This window comes from Trachurus japonicus, chromosome 4 (assembly GCF_045865225.1).
Source record: "Trachurus japonicus isolate A0001 chromosome 4, Traja_1.0".
NCBI lineage: Eukaryota > Metazoa > Chordata > Actinopteri > Carangiformes > Carangidae > Trachurus > Trachurus japonicus.
In genome coordinates, this window is record NC_140910.1 from 5899891 (window position 1) to 5922162 (window position 22272).

The window sequence follows — 22272 nt, forward strand, 5'->3', positions numbered from 1 at the left end:
ATACAGTAACAATATAACAATAATCTGTGTTTATGCCTAGATGAGATATCACCATAATGGCCAGTGCCCAGTGAGACAATAGAAATATATTCAGATGGAATTTTGAACAACTGCAAACTGCACAACAGTGCACAACACTATAAACAACCTTATGTTTCTTGTGGCTGCATTACTTGCTGGGTTAGGTTCATAATTCAAAGTGACAAGTACACAACATTGAAGTCATTTAATAAGTGCAGTCTCTACCATTTTGAATTACTGAGTTCCAATACTAGTGAATGCAGGACACCTGATCAATACCTCAAGATGATGATGAGAAGCACCGATCTCCACATCTGGAAGACCTGGATGATCTGAAGGCAGTGATGCCCGAGTTCCAAAATGCGAATAGAAACATCCAAGACCAGTGTGGACAACGATTGCGCCATACAAAGCTGCACAGCCTTGGCTTGTTAGACTTCTCTCTGAGGACTTCAGGAGGTCCAGGAGGATCACACAGCCTTCAGTTTCCATCAGTAGGGAAGAGTTGGAAAATGTGGGCTCCTTTCACCCTTTGGGCTTCCTGGCCGACCATAACCGAGGATCTAACACAGACAGGGAACACCTCCACCCTGGTGAAGAGAGCGCAGCAGAACCTCTTCTTCCTCCGGAAACTAAAACAGAAGGACAACAGAGGGCTTATTTTGCCAGTGCTGTGCAGTGTGGGAGTTGTTCTCCCTGACCTAGACTCTGTATACGTGGATTGGCTGCAGAGGAAGGCAAAATTCATTAGCCTAAGACCTAGAACTGCTGCGTAAGCTGTTGCTTTGTTGATGTGACTGATAACAGTGTTGACAGTTTGTGTATCAGTTTTTCATCCTTGATATATGCAAAATAACTGCAACTAAAGAGACTGAATCCAAATTTCTAAATATAGTTGTGGGCTATCCTCCAAGTTGAAATTTTAAAGTCAGTCCCAAGTATGCGATAATACTGAGTTACAGATATGGACCTGACCCTGACAATAAATACTTTTTGGGATTGTAAAATGTATGGTGGAGGATGTGGAAAACTCTTCACCTCCCCAACAGGCAATGTACATTTTATTCAAAGTGTCAGGGAACAGAACTAGGGGCGTCATATAGCTCACTGGGGTGAGCCGGCGCCCCATATAAAGAGGCTATAGTCCCCACTGCAGTGGCAGTGGTTCGATTCCCCCTGCAGCCCCTTGCTGCATGTCATACCCTCCTGTCCTTCCTGTCCCTCGAAACTGTCCTGTCAATTAAAGGCAAAATGCACAAACAAAATACTTAAAAAAAGAAGAAGAACCCCTTCTCGCTTTCATTTCCTGTCTCTAACCCTGACAGATTAATAGTAGACATCAAATTCTTAAAACTATATATATTTTTTTAACATTAGCAACATTCTAGACTAAAACGTGTAGGACAAAGAGCTGAAACCAGTTGCAAAGAAAACCAGCCTATAAATTGGTTTTAACTTGAGTTGGAAAAAAAATTGGACAAATGTTCCCTATCTCCATGCTGTAGTCTGAAATTGCCAATGATAGGACATAATGATGATGATAATTATACATAATTATACAGTAGGCTCATCCACCCTTACTGCTTCATATACACTGCTGCACAATAGTTAGACGGTGAGGTAACCCTCTGGTCCTGTGACACCAACACCACCAACCCTTTCACTCCTTCTACCCTGAGACAACCTTTCTTTACCTCTGCAGTTCGTCGTGTGCCTCCCCGTTTCTCCATCCCCCCCACAAATGGTGAGGTGATGCCCGGGGGCAGTGTCAACCTGACTTGTGTGGCGGTCGGCGCTCCCATGCCTTATGTGAAGTGGATGACCGGCGAGGCTGAACTGACACGAGAAGAGGAGATGCCCATTGGCCGTAACGTCCTGGAGCTCACCAACATCCGCCATTCTGCCAATTATAGCTGCATTGCCATATCCTCCCTGGGCATGATCGAGACCACAGCACAGATCACTGTCAAAGGTGAGAAAAAAATCTCAAATACATTAAAGGGGTAGTTCAACATCTTGGTAAATTTCCCGAATGCCATAATCCCTAAAGTCATAGCAGTAGGTTCATTATGTTGTTTTTAGATCAGTGGGGCAGAGACGCGAGCTGCTCAGTGAACACAATGGAGGTGAATGGTACAGGTCCCCTGTCCCTCATCAAACTCATCAAATACACAATCCAACAACTCCAAAACGCTCTGGTGGACAAGTTGTGACCTGTACTGTACATTCACCATGCCATGTAAAGCCCTTTGAGACAAACTGTTTGTAAAAACGGGCTATACAAATAAAATTGCCTTGCCTTGCCACACTATGAAATAATCATGTCTAATATTGTAACATTATGATACATGAAGCAAATACTCGGAAACTACTCTTGAGTAAACGGGAGTAGCTGCACTAAATGTGCGCTTTTGAAATCACTCCACCCAGCAGCTATGTGTGGAATGTAGTTCCAGCTATGCATTTGCCTCGAAAACAAATCTGTCTCGTAATGTTACATTATTATTTTATAGCGTGGTAAATGTGCACGTCACAACTTGTCCACAAGAGCGTTTGGGAGTTGTTGGATTGTGTATTTGATGAGTTTGATGAGGGACAGGGGACCTGTACCGTTCACCTCCATTGTGTTAGCTGATCAGCTCGCGTCTCTGCCCCGCAGATCTCAAAACAACATTCACCGATTATTAAAGGTAATGAACATACTCCTACTGTATGACTATAGGGATTATGCCAATAGGGGAATTTGCCAAAATGTTGAACTATCCCTTTAATTCATATACAGTACAGCATATACTTCTGAACTGTTAGACTGATGGTGTTGATGGTTTGTGAAGCTCTAGTAGCTGCCAGACCTTAATGTCAGAGAAAAGGAAAAAAGACTTGTTTGTTTGACTTTCATGCCTCTCTCTGCTGTTTAACAGCACTGCCAAAGCCGCCCACCTCCCTCATTGTGACAGAAACCACAGCAACCAGTGTCACCCTGACGTGGGACTCTGGCAACCCAGAACCAGTGTCCTACTATGTGATCCAGTACCGCGCCAAACTGTCTGACAACGGTTTCCAGGAAGTAGAAGGAGTAGCCACCACGCGATACAGCATTGGCGGACTCAGTCCCTATTCTGAGTACGAGTTTCGTGTCATGGCTGTCAATAATGTAGGCCGAGGCCCCCCCAGTGGTATTGTGGACACCCGTACCAGTGAACAAGCACCCTCATCGCATCCTCTACACGTCCAGGCGCGCATGTTGAGTTCCAACACCCTGCTGGTCCAGTGGGAACCTCCAGAGGAACCCAACGGCCAGATCCAGGGCTACAGAGTGTACTACAGTTCTGCACATAATGCCCCGCTACACACCTGGCAGAAACACAACACAGATGACAGTCAGCTCACCACCATCTCAGGCCTTATACCCAACATCACGTACAGCCTGAGAGTGCTGGGCTTCACCTCTGTGGGTGATGGCCCTCCCTCTGATGTTCTGCAGATCAAGACCCAGCAGGGAGGTAAGAGGAATCTCACTGTCAATATAAATGGCACAACAAAATTCTGTCATCTACTTAGCATTTGAAATCTAAAATGTTACTTAAATTAAGTCCTGCTAGCCTACCTAAAGCAAAATTCATTAACTGGTTTTGTTATCTTGGATGCAATACAGCAAGCATACTATCACATCCAGCAGACACAGAGCAGCATTAGCACTCATTGACAGTCATCTTTGGCTCTGAATGAATTTTATACCAGAAGCAGAATCACAGTTAAAGCAGAAGTAAGCGGAATGTTTGTGTTAATATAAGTCTTAAATAGTTATATCTTGCGACAGCAATCACTTACATAGAGTGTTTGGTCTGAAACATGGGTCTGTCAGCCGAGGAGAAAACTTTCCTTGTATCCTACAACCTTTATCCAATGAGGAGAGAGAACGGCATAAAGGGGCGGTCCTCTCTGTGTGTGCAGCCAAGGGATGCGCGTGAATGTGGTGACGTAGGGACGAGGGCGGGGACTGCTAACTCCATCGGCTGACAAGAAGTTAGCCAAAACGACCGGATCGCTTACTTCTGCTTTAATCACTGCAAAATGTGCAGTGTGTAGACACACGAAATGTTGAAATTGAGAATTTTCTTTTTTCTGTTTTAATAATGAGCCCATTTGAATTTCATTCCAGCAGGGGTTGTACAACCTGAGGCATCATGTTAAAAATGATCATGCAATTAACATAAACTCCCTCAAAAAAAAAGATTGATCTCCCTCATAGATGACTGGTATCAGCATCACTGGCTAAAAGGTGACCGTCCTTAATCAAGTCACACTGTGTTACACTTACATCAGTTGAAATAGCAGAAAAACAGCTGTGTAAAATTTGTCAAATGTCCACCAGCTGAGCTGAACAGTGGCCATTTATTCTGCAAAAGTATTCTCATACTGTATGAGCTCAGAACAGCGTGTGACACAAGGACTTGACACAGTCTGGACAGTATTGGGTAAAAAGGGTTTGACGGACTGTTAGCTTCAAATATTACTTTAATCACAAATGACATGACTCATACAGAAATGACATTATTGGTTTCCCTAACTGAATATTGTTAAGGTGTTGTAAAAGTTGTTGTGGCTATTTTAGATACCAAATAGTGGGTACCATCTTTTGGCAGCCACCACTTAGCTGTGTTTTATTGCAGCAATACATTTCAAAATTAATTCCTTCAAATTAGTAAAAGTATAAGATGTGTGTAAGATTTTTTTTTAAAAAGTAGTATTATCATGTGTGTGGGACTACTTCAGTAAAGTCTGGGAATCATGAGCATCAGAAACTGGTTAATACATTTGAGGTTTGTGACATCAACTTCCTCAGCCTGCTTATTAATTTATTGTATCAACAATCAATTCCCACTTCTATGTGTTTGTTCCCACTTCACTTTCTTGCTTTGTATTTTCTCTCTTACATCCTTCCATCTCTTGCCTGAAGTTCCAGCTCAAATGTCTGGTTTTGAGGCTGAGGCTGAACTGGATTCCCGCATCATGTTGTCATGGAGCTGGCCTGCCCAGGACGCCATCATCAGCTTTGAACTGCTCTACTGGGAAGCCAGCAATCCCACCGACAAGGTACGCTCTACCTTGAAAACTCTGTCCACTAGGACTTCTGGAATGATGATGAGAAGAGTGAAGGCATTGTTAATTAGCTCTCTGGAGTCAGGCAGAATAAATCCACAGAGTAAGTAAAAAACTCAACTGATAAAGATGAGACCTAATGAGAAGCAAGAGAAACAACAAAAACAGGACAAATGAAAATATATTGGAAATTTTTTTTGTTCATTATAGAAAATGGACCAGGAAGATGACAAGTTCACCACATTTAAGAATAAAATGAAAAGAGGAATGACAGAAGAAATCGCTAATCTTTGACATAACATAGGCTATAAGTTCTTAAGATACAGTATGTTGTCAGTGAGAATGGAGAAGACACATCAGATGCAGCAAAAAATATCATATTATTTTTATATAACACTGATGGGCATATAGAGTACCTGATGCTTGCGCTGGCAAAAAACATTATCAAAGACTGTTCTCACCCAGGAAACAGCTTGTCTATGCTGCTGGCCTCTGGGAAGCACTGTAAGTCGATCCAGGCCTGCACCTCCAGACTCATGAAGAGTTTTTACCTTAGTGCCATAAAACAACTCTCAAAACTTAGTTGAAGTCTGTGCAGTACACTGTGCAATACATTGTGGGCTGCGCAATACATTTTGCTAAGATGAGCAAGATAAATACATTAACATGCTGTGCTTACTGTATGTTCTTATGTCTAGTTGTCTGTTCTAATGTGATTTGTGTGGTGTTTTGTTTTGTGTAGATTATATTGCACTTATATTACATTTCTATATTTTATATTTTACGTATCACTTGAGGACTTGCACTAAATTTCATTGTACAGTTGTGCAATGACAATAAAGGCATTTAATCTTTAATCTTTAATATTATTCTATATATAAACTCATTTGGAAAAACTGACGTACTATATTTTGGAAAGATTCCTAAGAACTGAACTTGAGTTACCAGACGGAGCTAATCTGCACTTCCAGCAAGCCCACAGCCCCCTGTCCACATCCCATGCTCCAGTGCTACTTCCAGGTTGATTTTGGTCAGCATCCTTGACTTTAAGATTAGATAATTTAGAAGAAATGTGAACACTGTCGGAGTGGGAGCAAGGAAGGGAAGAACAAAGTATATCCAGAAGCTGGTATATTTTGTGACAGAGATCCTTTGTGTGTGTTCATAAACGTGTATGTACCATGGTTTCTTTATGGTCCTGGGTTTTTCTCTCCACAGCATCGTGTCACATTCAACCCTGCAGGCTCTTATGCAGTCAATGGTCTGAAGCCAGATACACTGTACATGTTTTCCCTGGCAGCACGATCTGAAATGGGTTTAGGAGTCTTTACTCCGGCTATTGAGTGCAGGACCACCCAGTCCAGTAAGTTCCACAGCTTTCTAATTTCACTCTCACTCAGTCTCGACCAAAAAGAACAGTATACAGAAGGCACTACCTTCACTGTATTTATTTTACTTACAGTAAAGATGGTAATGCGTCACTGTAATAACATGAGAATGCATCGAACTGTTATACAGAAGCAGAAGACCTTTTTTCTTTCTTTTTTTAAATCTTTCATGGATTAAGCCAGACTATTACAGACTATACAGCCTGCTTAATAGTGAGTTTTAAAACACATTTCCGTGTGTTTCTAAATAAAATCAATATCCCATTTGGATGAAATCTAAAATGTCAACAAATTTAGTTATATTTCTGAGATGAAAATACTGAGTGATTTTAGAGAAAGAGGAACCTGGTTCAGTACCAGATCTTCCTCCCCTGTGTGCTGTGCTGACATACTTAGACTTAATTTAGACATGTGGAAAACTAAGCTAAACAGTTCAACAACATACAGACAGCTTTCTGTTTAGCCTGTTTGTACCAATCAGCTGTGTTGTGCTGCAGTGCCGGTAGCTCCTCCCAGGAGGGTGGAGGTGGACGCCCTCAACTCCACGGCACTGAAGGTGACATGGAACCCTCCGCTGTCTGTGAAGCAGCACGGCCAGATCAGAGGCTTCCAGCTGGTCTACTCCAGACTGGAGAACAGGGAGCCGCATGGCCAGCCCATCATCATGGACGTTCCCCATCCTGAAGCCCAGGTACTGTCACACTCTACGTTGATTCTAGGCTAAAGAAGGAGAGTTCAGTTCAAATCCTAAGAGGAACTAGGAAACTCTTACTGCAGTATTATTTGACAAAATGTTAACTTCAGTTACTTGTGGTAAATAGTGTTTTTATGATACATGGATGAAAAACCACTCAACCAGGACAAATACAGAAATGAACTTCAATGAAGGCTAACTTAGTACTGCACTGTACTAGTCTGTACTATGCACTATGTCAGCTATGTGGATAACTCAGTCTTTCTCCATTTCTGCCTCTATCTCTTGTTTTCTCTCATTTCTTCTTCTCCGTGACTCTCTCCAGGCGGCCATCATAACAGGTCTGCTCCCAGAGACCACCTACTCTTTGACTGTGGCTGCGTACACTACCAAAGGTGATGGGGCTCGCAGCAAGGCCAAGATGGCCACCACTACAGGGGCAGGTAAGCTCATAAATACCGTGTCATTGGACAGCCAGGTGGCGTGGCTACATGGCCATCATCTTGGCTCAGGCAACTTTCTCCTTCAGAGTATTAAGCCTATGGTGTATGTTCTACTATAATAACCAGAACTTGCTCAGTTTTTGACCAATTTTCAAACAGTTTGGGTTGTTATAAACATCAGAAATACAGTTATGATACTGCATACTTAAAGCAGAAGTAAGCGCAATGTTTGTGTATGAAAGAAACATTATAGTAAAAGTCTCCGACAGCAATCACTTACAGTAATATCTTTGTTTGGACAAAACACAGAGTCTGTCAGTCACTCTGCTCTGCTGTAAGCCGAGGACTGGATCATTCCTTGTATCCTACAACCTTTATCCAATGAGGAGAGAGAATGACATAAAGGGGCGGTCCTCTCTGTGTGTGCTAAAATAAGCGCGTGCATGTGGTGACGTAGGGACGAGGGCGGGGACTGCTAACTCCATCGGCTGACAAGAAGTTAGCCAAAACGACCGGATCGCTTACTTCTGCTTTAAAATCACGAATAATTTTAATCATGTACTTTTCTATGAAAGAAACATTATAGTAAAAGTATGTGAATAGTTAAAGTAATATCTATATATGGACACAATTTCACAGAGCAATGAATAGTTTTTTTAGTGCAGATGACTGGATCACCCATTGGCTGCAGCCAGAGTCAGCAGGTTGCCTGACCCAAAATGGCCGCCTGTGAGTTTGATTTGATTTGATTTGATTTGATTTGATTTGATTTGATTTATTGGTCCCCATGGGGAGATTTGTCTTTACTGACTGTACGTTACAATGAAGGACAACATTGTACATCACAAGACAGACAACAACAGTAATTATATACACAACAACAGTGACAACATACACAGTGCAATAGTGGACAGACAGATCAGCGGGGCCTAGCTATAGCTGCAGGGATCAGACTTTTCCCAAGGCGAGCCCTCCTAAACGTAAGGGTTCTGTACCTGCGCCCTGAGGGTAGTGGGATGATGTATTGGTGCAGTTGGTGAGTGATGTATGTCTTGTATGTAGGTTGTAGGTTTTTGTATAGCTCAGAAGGAATGACTGACACTTCTGTATGTGATTCTGTATCAGCATGTCATTGTTCATATTAAATATGTCCTGTCTTCCAGTGCCTGGTAAACCCACCATGGTGATCAGCACCACCATAGGGAACACTGCCCTTATACAGTGGCAGCCACCAAAGGAGATGGTGGGGGAACATGTGGGTTACCAGCTGCAGTACAAGAGAGTAGAGGAGGAAGCTTTTACCATCAAAGACTTCAGAAGGATAGATGATCATTTCACAGTCACTGGCCTCCACAGAGGAGCCACCTACGTCTTCAAACTGACTGCCAAAAACCAAGCAGGCAATGGAGAAGAGTACATCAAGGAGATCAGCACCCCTGAAGACATTCCCAGCAGCTACCCCCAGAACCTGAGCGTGACCGGCCTGACAGCCACCTCCATCCAGCTGGCCTGGGACCCCCCGGCTCTGGCTGAGAGGAACGGGAGGATTGTGAAATACATGTTGGTGTATCGAGATATCAACAGCCTGCACAACAACACAAACACTACCACAGAAACACAGATGACCATCCATGGTTTACAGCCTGACACAACCTACGACATCAGAGTCCAAGCATTCACCAGTAAGGGAGGAGGTCCCATCAGCCCCAGCATCCAGAGTCGGACCATGTCCACCTCTATGCCAGGTTAGAACCACAGTCTGTTTCTGTGCTGGATGTGCTTGTAGAAAGTTGACCGTACAGTAGCTTCATCTGTGACCTCAGCACTTGTTACATTACTCCATGATTGTAATATTTTGGAATGTTTTATCTTGACCTCATGTGACAAATGATCAAGATACAGATCCAGAAATACGTTTTCTTAATAATCTAGACAATTGCAATTACTTTACAGTGGACCAGTTTAACAATAGCATTAAAGTAGAGCACAGCATTTCATTAATTTACTTCAACAGCCATAGTCTCAATAAGAACTTCCAGGAAATAGTTGATTACCTAAGCAGGGCCGGGAGAAAGGTGATGATAATTCTAGGGGCCCAGTGCCCAGTGGGGCCCACAAAAAACCCCAGTAGTCTAATCTTTGTATGACTGATTTATTATGCATAAAACTCTGACTAATACTCATAGCAATGCTGCATTAGCATCAAAACAATGTAGGCTAAATAAAAAATGATAATACATACGTAGTCTAAGAAAAATGTCGGAAACATCAGGGGGTTGGGGCCCACTTTAGTATTCTTTAAGGGGGCCCAGAATTCCTAGCAACGACCCTGTACCTAAGTGAATTTACTAGGCCATTTAGTGTTATCACAATTTCTGAAACTTGGATTGGGGATGGTAGAAGTGATGAATATGAAATTACAGGTAATAGTTGAACCACATAAACAGGACTGTAAAAACTGGAGGGGGAACAGCGTTGTATGTTGTAGACAGAAAAGCAGGTGTGCCGCGCTTGCGCCTGGTCTACGAAATAAGAGCCCTATGTGTGTAGTGTTGACATAAACCATAATGCCCTTGTTTTGTGCACCCAACCCTGAAACATCTCAGTCATATCCACAATCAGATTAAAATGGCTCATAATGGTGCTGACCTTCCTCCAGTGTTTATCCAGAACTTTGGAGTGAAGGCTGTGATGAAAACCTCGGTCCTATTGACCTGGGAAGTGCCAGATGACTACAACTCTCAAGTGCCTCTGAAGGTGAGACACACCCACGGTTCCTCCCACACATCAACTACATCACTGACAGACATTCAGTTTGGTAACTGAAGGATGTTTTTAAGTGTGAACTTCATCTTGGCTTCAGATCCTGTACAACCAGGACAGTGTGGAGGTCCAGGGCAACCTGAAGAAGAAGCTGATCACACAGCTGCAGCCAGATACTGATTATTCCTTTGTGCTGATGAGCCGAGGGAACAATGCTGGCGGCCTCCAACAGCAGGTTTCCATTCGCACTGCTCCAGACCTGCTGAAGATCAAACCTGCTAGATACCAACACAGTGAGGAGGAGGGTGGTAAAGTGACCATCAGCATTCCCAGGGTCCCTGCTGCAGCCCCGGTCAGGTGTGTGCTGTCTGTACAGTATGTGAACTAAAAAGAAATGAATGAAGTATGATTTCAGAATTGGCTCTGAAGTATTTCCTCTCTGTTAGTTTTTTAAAAAGTCACATAAACTTAATTAAGGCAGTCCATGTTTGAAAGTATATAATAGCTATGATGACTGGAATATGTATAAGTCAGTAACAGCTGTTATCAACTGTCTACTTCACCTGGTTCTGTGTCCGGCCCTGCTTGGCTACTTATCACAACAGCTCTAACTAGCCAACTGTCTGAATTAAATAAAATAAAATAGAATAATTAAAACCAGTAGTGTAAGGCTGGCAAATAAAAGGGCATATCTGACCACTTTGGTCACAGTATGGAGCCCTGCCTGGAATAGAAAACTCAAAAGCTGCAACATTGACTGTCAGTTTAATAAGGAGAAAAATAGTCTATAATAGCCACAGGCATGTAACATTGACCTCAGCAGCAGCTGTGGCTGTCAAATGTTAGAAAAAACAAAAGCAACAAACCAGCTATGAGTTCCTTTAGAGCTAATGACAGCCTGAACACAGCCAAAATTCTTATCAATTAACCCTTCACTGCCAGTGTTGTGGCAATTAAAAACACAAACACCCTGGTTATCTAAATAATTCCAGTTGTAAAAGTGTTTACTTTGTTAAACTTAATTCCATCTTGAGGAGAAAGTTAGCCAGTACAGCTTTGGAGTAGAGAATTTACGATGCTTGCTGTTATATACTGTAGATATAACTGTTATCAACACAAGGTTGTGTACATGGAATTAATGTATGACGCAGTTGTGTATCTGTTTGGTTCAGGTGGTACTACATAGTGGTCGTCGCTGTCACCCCAGCTTCTCTGAGCAGATGGGAAAATCCTGAAGTGATGGACGTATATGAGGTGAGTAGAAGTCCACTCGTACTGTTGATGTAACCACAGTTACAGAAGCTGTACAGACATGTAAGCCAGGTTTTTTTGGTTAATGCTGAGGGTTAAGGTTAGGGTTTGACGTGTAGTTATTATAAAAAGTACCACTCTCAGAGCTCTGCTTAAATTTGGTGTCTCATAAGAAGGACTTGGTGGACCATGTTCAAAGCCTCCATTGCAGGGAGCTGCAGCCTCAAGGTTGTTGTGACAGTCAAGGCAGGAACCTAAGGACCTGCTGGTGGACATCAGCAGTGAGGGAAGCGGGGTATCAGGTACCCAAAAGAGTTGTAGCCGCAGCACCCCAGAAGTTGCAAAAGCAAAAGCTTAGGTGTGGGAAAAGGATGGTGACAAAGAAGCTATGGAGGAGGACTTTCATTTAGCCATTGCTCAAGGAAAGTTCTGGCCAACCACTCTTCCACACAGAAAGGGGAAGCAGTGCTCGGTTCAGGCTGTGTTTGATAAGGGAGTAGAAACGTTAACCCTGACTGTAGATGTTGTTAGGCAGTGGAAGAAATACATTGAAGAGCTTCTGAAACACATTCTCTGTGGAGCCAGTAGAGTTTGGAAACTCAGGAGAAGTCTCAGATATCACCCTAGTAGAGGTTTATGATGACTTAGTCAGGGAACTCCTCGGTGGTAAACACCCTGGAAGTTGTGACACAGTCTTGGCTGACTATCTTTTCAATTTTGAGGTCAGATACAGCACATATGGAGCAGCAAAGTGGGGTGATGGTTCCCATTTCAACAAAGGGACCAAGTGGTGGGTTTCTGTTACTGGGGGATCACATTTTCAGCTTCCAGGGTTTACTTCAGGATTTACTTCAGGATTTACTTCAGGATTTACTCCAGGGTTTACTCCAGGGAGCTTAAAAGGAGGTTTTGACTGAATGTTGAACTTAGAATTCAGGGGCCGCTCTCTGCAGATGATTTGTTTTAGCCAGAAGTGACCTTTAAAACTCACTGGAGTGGTTTGTTGCTACTTGTTAAGCAGCAGGGATGAGAGTCAGCACCTCCAAGTCCAAATGAAGGGGTGCGGTTACCTACAGTAAGGGTTTTGTTCAACGAGTGAATAACGTTTCACTGTCAGCAGTAATGCAGCTGAGCTGAACTGAAAAGCAAAGCTATCAGTTTACCTCACTGATGCTCAATCAGCTCTGGGTAGTGACTAAAGGAACAGAATTGTAAATGCTCCATAAGATGATGATGATGATGATGATGAACCTTAGAGATGAGGTGAGGAGCCAGCCAAGGTGGTTTGGAGGTTTCGTGAGCATGACAAGGCAGACCCAGAATTGACTGAAGGTATTACATTACATCTCCCCAGGGATCAAACCTGCGTAGCCTGCTTCCACTGTGACAGACCTTGGGTAATGGATAAATCTTAGCACTTTTTCTGGCTGAACCAGGCTAACCAACCATTTAGTAGACTGATAACACTATTTTTAACTTAATTATTAGAAACAACTTGAAACATAACATTACATTAACATAACATAACATGAAAAAGTGTATTCCCAGAATGTTCAACTGTTCCTTTTCCATCTTTTTTTCCCATCAGTTTTGAAGATACATATATTTTGCTATGTTTGTTTCCAAGTTGTTGAACAGATTAGGGATGTTATTGAAAACAATGAAATTTCTTTAACAAAAAGATGTACATGGTGATAATAAAAATAATATGGGATGTGTGTGAAGGGAAGTACAAGAAGTCCAACAGAGAGTGGGAGAAACAACTCTCCCACAGTGATCAATTTGCTGTCATGCATCTTCATATCTCCATTCCAGACTCTCATACTGTGTCATCCCTCTGGCAGCTCCTGGAGGCTGGTGTTGGCAGCAGTGTGCAGAGGAGGAGGAGACAAAGCCACGACTTGCTGCAGCCCTACGTCGCCGCAAAGCTGGAGGTTCTGCCCGAGAGCTTCACTCTGGGTGACGAGAAAAAATACAACGGCTACTACAACAAACCTCTTCTTGGCCATCAGCTTTATCGCTGCTTTGTCCTGGCTGACCTCACACAGCATGACGCTGTGAGTGACCAATGTGTTTCCATAAAGACATGATCATATACTGTATAAAACCTTTAAGTACATAATGCATCTGCAGGTGTATCTTCAGAGATAAAGCCTTCCTTTTTGTGCAGCATCAGGCTATTTTTTATCTGGTCCCCCAAGACACAAAATACTGAAAACCCCACACAGAGCTCATTTTTATCAAATCAAATCAATTTATTATACGGCACTTTTCATATGTTGAGTCTAAAAACAACAAAGAAAACCAAGAAAACCCGACCCTTCCACCCCCACATACACACAGAGATACACAAATACATACACACTCACACACATACGCACACGCATGCACGCACACACACACTAACTGTCACTAAAGAGAGTAAGGATGAAGAGAGCTTTTCTGTCAAGAGTCTAAGGAATAATACAACCAACTTTTTAATAAACACCATCCTTGATCAGTAAGAGAAGATCATTTTGTGTTAAAAAAAACAAACTTTTTCCCTCAAGGCAGCCTTTCTGCTCCATATGCACAATTACAGCCATATGATCATGTGATACAATCTTCAACCACTTCTATTCTATCAAAACAATGGTTATCAACCACTTTAAGTAGAGACTTAATCATACCTGCATGATTATATCCCTGCAGTACATAACCAATTGTTAAAGGTAGGTTGATCAGACAGATTAGTAAAGAAGAGCTTTATTAAAAGAGAAACATCTTTGAACAACCTTTTTGGAATATGTAGAAGGCAAGTTAATGCTTTAGAAGAAGAAGTGATTGAAGTTAACTTTGGAGAGATCTACGGCAGAGAAACAGTCTACATATGAACAACTTACAGTTTACTCTAAGACCGCTGTGCTGAACAGATCTAAATGAATCTATCTGTTCTCTAATAGTCTTATTAATTTATTATAAGAAGCCATGCAATCATTACAGTGGAGCTTGCTTCAGCGTTTGCTGAAGGATTATGTGAATTCCACAGGATCATGGCCTAAAATAGGCGATCCACATTTCAATAGTGTCCTTACCTAAGCTGTTCTGTTGTGTGTAACTGACCGACCTGACAATGAATCATCCTCTGATCATCTGCAGCTGACAACGTTTGCAGCCAGCCCGTTCTCTGAGCCCATCATGGTGAAGATCTACAATGGAGTGACCCGACAAAGTGAGGATTCAGAAATGCTGTGGGTGATGGGTCCAGTCCTAGCTGTCATTTTCATCATCACCATAGTCATTGCAATCCTACTTTTCAAAAGGTGAGTATGAAAAAACAACAGACATGTGCACACAATGACCCGCAGGGTGAATATACACGGTTGTCCCCTAAAGTTGTATTGTACATTCCTCTTTTTATTCCTATAATAAAGGGTAATTGTGGTTTCATTTTCACAGTGATATTTTTGGCAGAGATTGATCAATAGAGTTTTGAGAGGATATACACTTTATCTATCAAGAATAGATCACATTGTAACAATCATTTCATGAGAAGAGGTTAAGGTACTGCCGACAAATGACTGTCTCTCTGCTCCCTTGTTCATTGTCTCCCTTCCATCTGTGGATGCAGCAAACAAGAGAGGTGAGTGAGTGTCTTGTTTCTACACCAACTTCTCCAGACGTCTTCAAGTTTTACTTACACATAGCATGTGTGTCTTGTGTGTTAGTATGTGTGTACTATTTGCATTATAATCTAAGTGTGTTTTACATTGTGCTGTTTGTGTCTGAATGTTTAGTTCACAAATCAGAACAAAGGTCCCTCATAATAATGTAGTCCTTCCTCTGTGTTCTTCTACCTCTCAACCATCACTGACCTGCAGCTTTATATGAAAAACAAGGCCATAATAATATACATATACAGTTTGTGAACTTTCTATTAGTCTCTCTCCCTAAATAATTTGGCTTGATTTACTTTTTCTCAAGATTACATCATTTGTTCCCTCAAAATAACATTTTCTGCTTCTCTTACTGTTCCTTAGATAGATATTGAATATTTCCAACAAATTCAAAGACATGGCACTAAACTTACATTACACCCACAACACAAGTTGTAGCCATTCCTTGTAATAACAGGAAAGTAATGTCATTTCTAAGTTTTTAAATTGTATTCAATTTTTCAGTGTTCTTTCTTTCTGAGACAGAATTGTATCTGCATGAAGTCTGGCTTTGTCCAAAGTTTAAAAATACTGATATATCTACCTTTATTGTCCAACCCATTTTATTTTTCACCCTTTCATTGCTTGGTTAAATGTTGCTCCAACTACTCAACAGTGGTAGTGATAGAGCCAACCTGTAGTGAGAAGTGCATTCACAAATTCCAAAAGGTCTTGGCTGACATCTCAGAGCTGTAAGGCATGGAAGATAAAAACTCTGGTGTTGCTGGAGTCAGTGGATGATGGTGAAAAGGTTTTTGTGTCACATGTCATTTCGCACCACTAGTGACCCAAACTAATTTGTTTCCATGACGGCCTTCACTCATCGTACCACTTTTCTTTTCACCAGGAAGCGAACATCTCTAGCCAAGGATGAGCAAATGGCAGGGGCCAAGGACTCACTGGTGGCCCATTCCTCAGACCCAGTGGAGATGAGGAGACTCAACCATCAGACACAAGGTAGACACACAGACACACACACAAACACACCTCTGAGAACAGAGATGGTGAAAAACTCCTTCATGTTGTGTGTGTGCAATGGGAATGTCCAGTGAAGTGAGGTGAGTATAACTTGCAAATATGGTGGCTGACAATCGATACTAAACATACAGAAAGAAAAATGACAGAAAACTGTAAAAAAAAAAAGAAAAAAAAAAAGAAGAAGAAATTACTCCAAATACTGTATCTCCCAACTTTTCGTACAGTGATTTAAGTGTGCATCCACACAGATGAACTTGGTTTCAATCAATTGATTTCTAATTTACCCATTTTATGTGGGTTGTGTGTGTGTGGTGTTGATGAACTGTTACTTCCTGCTCCACCTCTAACTGCAGGGATGAAAGAACATCCACCTATTGCTATCTCTGACCTGGGAGACAACATAGAGAGACTAAGGGCCAATGATGGTCTGCGCTTCTCTCAGGAATATGAGGTAACACTTCCTGCTTTCCATTTACTTTAAAAATGAAGCATTACAGTCTTAGTACCTGGAATTGTTTGGCAAGAATGTTTGAATTTGTGTCAGAGGTATTAGGCCTTACACATCCTATTTCCTTGTTTTATAGTCGTACATAAATGGTAAATGGTAAATGGACTTGCACTTATAGTGCTTTTCTAGTCTCTCGGACCACTCAAAGCGCTTAACACTGTAGGTCACATTCACCCTTTCACAAACATGTATTTCTTCCATAAATGTATACCTTGTATATATCGGGTATATACCCAGTCTATTGATCCAGGACAGCAGTTCACCTGGGAGCACTCCAACCAGGAGGTCAACAAGCCAAAGAACCGCTACGCAAATGTCATTGCCTACGACCACTCCAGGGTCATCCTCACTCCTGTGGACGGTGAGAGACATCTCAAGAGAGGTGATCAAACAGTGATGTGTCTTTAGTAGAACAACTAAAGCCTTGTGAGGTAGAACAAAACACCATGTTTTTTTCATATCTCTTTTCTGTCATGAAATGGTGTAAAAATGCATTGCTTCAAAAGACAGAAAATAATGAATACATTTGGATTCTACAAAAGAGGCTGCATCTAAATCTCCAATAAAATGATTAAATGAATCATACACAAATATATTTGACTATTTTGAAAGGACCTGTCCTGATTAGAAACCATATTCAGTGAGACAGATGGGGTTTAATGCTGAACCTTTCTTTTGGACTGGTGCTTCTCTTTACTGAAAAGTTTCATTGATGCAACAAATGACAAACCATACTGACAATATTTCAAGGTACATGAATCTATGTTACTGGTATTGTTATCAGGCTCTTTTCTGTTGGTTAACTTCAGTATAATTTCTATAAGCTGTTCAAATCAAATAAACTTTATTTGTCCTGCAAGGGAAATTTGTCTTGGGCAAGTAGCGCAGGAAGAAACAACTGCCTTGTTCATACATTACATACATACACAACAGAATATACAACAGTATCAAATAATGACAACAAGCATACACAAAAAAATAAAGAAAGAAAGTGCGGTGAGTGCAATAAGGTTAAAATACAGAGTTCAGGTACTGTAGATTATAAAAAAAGTTCGTCGGTTTAAGGCTTACAGTGGTTACGTGCGCCATGACGCAGTAAGTGCAATAAGGGCAGTAAGACAGCAGTGACAAAGCCAACAGAGCAAAGGTAGACCTGGGTGCATAAGCCTCTACCTGGGGGACAACACAGGGCCAGCAAGTGGACAGGCAAACCAGACGGTGATTGACAGTGATTGATGTGGTTGATGTGATTGATGTGATTGATATTGCTGCCCTATTGTCCAACTAGTTACATCAGTAACTCTAGCTCTAATTTTACAATAACTAGACACTGAGATTGTAGATAAATCAAAGATATGAAAAACCATGATCTGCTTTGTTCTACCTCAGGTGGAGGGATGTCAAAAACATTTTTTAAACAGGCTTCTATGAGACAAACCTTTGATTCTGATTTCCATTGATTTATGAATGGGTGGAGAAAGAACACTCATACATGATGATGCTACTGACCACTTCGCCCTTGCTGCAGGACTTTCGGGGAGTGACTATATCAATGCCAATTACATTGATGGCTACAGAAAGCAGAATGCTTACATCGCCACACAGGGGCCGCTCCCGGAGACACTGAGTGACTTCTGGAGGATGGTGTGGGAGCAGAGGACCTGCACCATCGTTATGATGACCCATCTAGAGGAGAAGTCACGGGTGAGCCTTTCATTTTAACAAAGCTGAGCAAAGTGCTGAATGGGCCCTTGTACCTTTGTGTGACATTAATTCTATTGCTTTTGACAGTTATTAAAATATTTACAGGTTAATTACTAATCTGTAATCTATTACACTTCAAGTGTATTCTTCTCACACCATAGGGGAAGTTCTTTGTTCTTTGTTGTCTCTCTGACATCATCAGTAACCCTGTGGTGTGTGTTTGTGTGCAGGTGAAGTGTGACCAGTATTGGCCCAGTCGAGGCACAGAGACATATGGAATGATTCAGGTGGCCATGGTGGAAACTGTGGAGCTAGCTACGTACAATGTACGAACATTTGCCCTGTATAAGGTGAGAACTGTCTCTGTATGTATATAATAAACATTACATGTGAGTGAATTCCTGGTGTGTGGTAATTTTGCAGTGAGATTCTGACATTACCAGTCTGATGATTGATCTTTTAGCTGTTTCAGTGTTAATGCATGTTCCATAATCAAATCATAGAATTTGTAGTGGGTTATATCATCATTTTACCAATCACCTCACTTGTGTATTTGTGTGTGTGCTTGAGCAGAACGGCTCGAGTGAAAAGAGAGAGGTTCATCAGTTCCAGTTTATAGCCTGGCCCGACCATGGAGTGCCAGAGTATCCCACTCCAACATTGGCCTTTGTACGCAGAGTCAAAGCCTGCAACCCTCCAGACGCTGGACCCATGGTGGTCCACTGCAGGTAAACCGTGTCTTACATTGATACACACTTACTGTCTGGCACTTCCATTCACAATTTTGAGGTAAATCAAAGAAATATTAAACTTTTATTCTATATTTAACATTCCTATGATCACATAGACAGTTTGAGCGCTCAATTGTTATTTGTCATCATCTTCAGAACCAGTTTTTCTGACCTAATTGACCCAACCCATGCATTAATAATCATAACTATGATCTGTTTTGAAAATTTCATTGTAAAATACATAAGAAAGACAGTGATAGAAACTGTAGTAGCCTACCACATCCGGTCAATTAGCAAGACCAGAGAGTGAATACCAGTGATTTATCCTGATAAATGATACGTTTTGTGAAGGGACATTTTGTCTCTTCTACAAATATCATAACCCATAATTATACAGCATCAAGCATATTTTCTCCTGGTGCTCTGTCAGTGCTGGTGTGGGCAGGACGGGATGCTTCGTTGTGATTGATGCCATGTTGGAGAGGATGAAACACGAGAAGTCTGTGGATATTTACGGCCATGTGACGTGTATGCGAGCTCAGAGGAACTACATGGTGCAGACGGAGGATCAGTATATATTCATCCATGAGGTCCTGCTAGAAGCTGTAGCATGTGGCAATACAGAAGTCCCCGCCCGCAACCTTTACGCCCACATCCAGAAGCTCACCCAAATCCCTCCTGGAGACTCTGTGACCACCATGGAACTGGAGTTTAAGGTAGCTACCTTTTGTTTTGTGACTGTGTATTTGTCCTCTTCTGTCTCTGCTACGTTTGTCTTCACTGACTTTGGGATGTAACGTGGTATTATGAAATTAAATAACTGTTGTTCTGAGATAGAAATAAGTATTATAACTGTAAGATGTCTGTACACAACGTCTACTGCACATCTGCCCATCCTGGGTAAGGGATCCCTCCTGAGTTTTTCCTCAGTGGATGTGAGGATCTAGGGCAGAGGATGTTGTTATGATGCTGTGTAAATACCTTTGAGACAAACTGTTTGTAAAAATGGGCTATACAAATAAACTTGTCTTGCCTTGCAGATGCAAAGATGTTAGAACATGTGGAATGTGAATTTGCCCTCTGTTGGGTTGGCTTGACAGTTGACGGTATTTTTAGACCGACAATTTATTCAAGTATTTGCATGTTTAGCAATACATAACAGGAAAAACAAATTACTTAAGGATTTTAATTTGACTTTGAATTTATATGCACTGTTGGTACCCAGAATCACTGGAGATGGTGGAGACCACACTTTCTTTTGTTCCACACAAGTCCCTTACTTTTCAAATCTGGGGGCAGCAGCTCCTCTCTTCTCACCTCACAGTAGCTTGATGTGTGTAATGTCTGCTTTAGGTTGTGTTTTATTACTTGTATGTTCACACACACCTCAGGTCTATGACCTGCATCCAAGCCAACAGCCTTACTAACCTTGTGCACCAGGTGTTCTTCAGCAACCATATGGAGTAGTTTCTTTTTCTTTTTCTACCACCAACCTGTTAAGTGATCTGAATCATGTGGTGACTGGTCATCTATCCTCTGTTTGTGTCCTGGTGCCCCCAATGAACTTCAATTCATTTTGAAGTTAGTACTAAAAAAGAATGGAGGTGGATGGTTATTGTGACACTTAAGTGTTGTGGCCTCTTGGTTGAAATCATCAGCATCAGAGACATGTTGTTCTACTCTCTGTCTCCATAGAAACTTGCCAACTCTAAAGCACATACCTCAAGATTCATCAGTGCCAACCTGCCGTGTAACAAATTCAAAAACCGCCTGGTGAACATAATGCCTTTTGAGTCCACCCGTGTCTGCCTGCAGCCAATCAGAGGGGTGGAAGGTTCTGACTACATCAATGCCAGCTTCATTGATGGATACAGGTGAGTTCATATTAATCATTCCACTGTGAAGTTTGAAGCATGGAGACAAACAAGGGGAGAGGGAAGACCAAGAAACTGAGAAAAGTCCTCCTAACCCATACTGAACCACCATCAGTATGGTGGTGTGTCCTGTGACAAAGTCCAGGGTGATGTGAGATGAGACATTTATGGCGGGATGTCATCACTGCCATCCCTTTACTTACATTGCAGTAAAATTAATTGCCTAATCAGAACCACCATTAGGGCTAAGAGAGAAAGAAAGCTGAAGTGGAATCCAAATAACAGCAGTTGTGCCAGAACCCTGAGGAGTAAACACAGACGTGTGTTTGTTGTGATCTGCAGGCAGCAGAAAGCGTACATGGCCACCCAGGGCCCGCTAGCTGAGACCACAGAGGACTTCTGGAGAATGCTGTGGGAACACAACTCTACCATTGTAGTCATGCTCACCAAAGTCCGCGAGATGGGACGGGTAAGACATCATAATCAGGTCATACTGTACTTCATGTTATTATACTAATACTACCGTATTTCCTCTAATAGAGGCCGAGGCCTTTATTTACTTTAGCTGCCCAGGGGAACCGGCCTGTATTGGAGACCGGCTTATATTTGAGAGAGGCTATTATTTCTTCCTCTGTTTCATGCTGGTGCTCAAATTTGACAGTTACCGTGCTCAGTTTTCATTCTGCCTACAATTAATTATATTTTTTTACACATTACTGTAGCAGGTACCGCAACAGCAGCGATCAGCTGGACAGGATTAGGCTAATAAACGCTGGAGCACAAGTGACCAGTTTTGTCACAGATCGGGTAGCGTCGCAAATCGGGTAGTGACACGCCATGCTGCTAAAGCTCTCTTCGGTCGAGTTGTCAGTGACTGTTTCCTTGAAGCGTGGGTTCATGTGGCACTTCAGATCTAGCTACTGCCATCTGCTGGCACTTGTGGGTTACTGCATCCGTGTTTGGCCACCTGAGACCAGTGCATCCACAGTGACTGAAATTCAGGTTTTTTCTGTTTGTTTGTTTTTTTCCCATTGACCCGGCCTGTATTTGGGGCCGGCCTTTATTTGTTCGTGTAAACCACGCCCCCGGCCATTATAACAGACCCGGCTATTAAATAGA

General features: G+C 42.0%; 1 protein-coding gene across 11 annotated transcripts in view; it reads left to right on the forward strand.

Moving 5' to 3' along the window:
* Positions 1-22272, forward strand: part of ptprfa (protein tyrosine phosphatase receptor type Fa) — a 136373-nt gene that overhangs the window by 107698 nt on the left and 6403 nt on the right. For 4 of the 11 annotated variants that reach the window (XM_085773521.1, XM_085773522.1, XM_085773524.1 and 1 more), the window contains 22 exons: positions 1724-1993; positions 2943-3524; positions 4982-5118; positions 6343-6487; positions 7010-7203; positions 7532-7649; positions 8813-9394; positions 10309-10406; positions 10513-10769; positions 11585-11666; positions 13508-13720; positions 14802-14965; positions 15274-15285; positions 16206-16315; positions 16690-16787; positions 17082-17226; positions 18373-18548; positions 18779-18898; positions 19122-19276; positions 19710-19995; positions 20975-21153; positions 21496-21622. In XM_085773521.1, coding sequence (XP_085629647.1) covers positions 1724-1993; positions 2943-3524; positions 4982-5118; positions 6343-6487; positions 7010-7203; positions 7532-7649; positions 8813-9394; positions 10309-10406; positions 10513-10769; positions 11585-11666; positions 13508-13720; positions 14802-14965; positions 15274-15285; positions 16206-16315; positions 16690-16787; positions 17082-17226; positions 18373-18548; positions 18779-18898; positions 19122-19276; positions 19710-19995; positions 20975-21153; positions 21496-21622 — 4250 coding nt within the window. The remainder of the gene's footprint in view (positions 1-1723; positions 1994-2942; positions 3525-4981; positions 5119-6342; positions 6488-7009; positions 7204-7531; positions 7650-8812; positions 9395-10308; positions 10407-10512; positions 10770-11584; positions 11667-13507; positions 13721-14801; positions 14966-15273; positions 15286-16205; positions 16316-16689; positions 16788-17081; positions 17227-18372; positions 18549-18778; positions 18899-19121; positions 19277-19709; positions 19996-20974; positions 21154-21495; positions 21623-22272) is intronic. The other 7 variants (XM_085773525.1, XM_085773530.1, XM_085773532.1 and 4 more) reach the window with 3 other exon arrangements.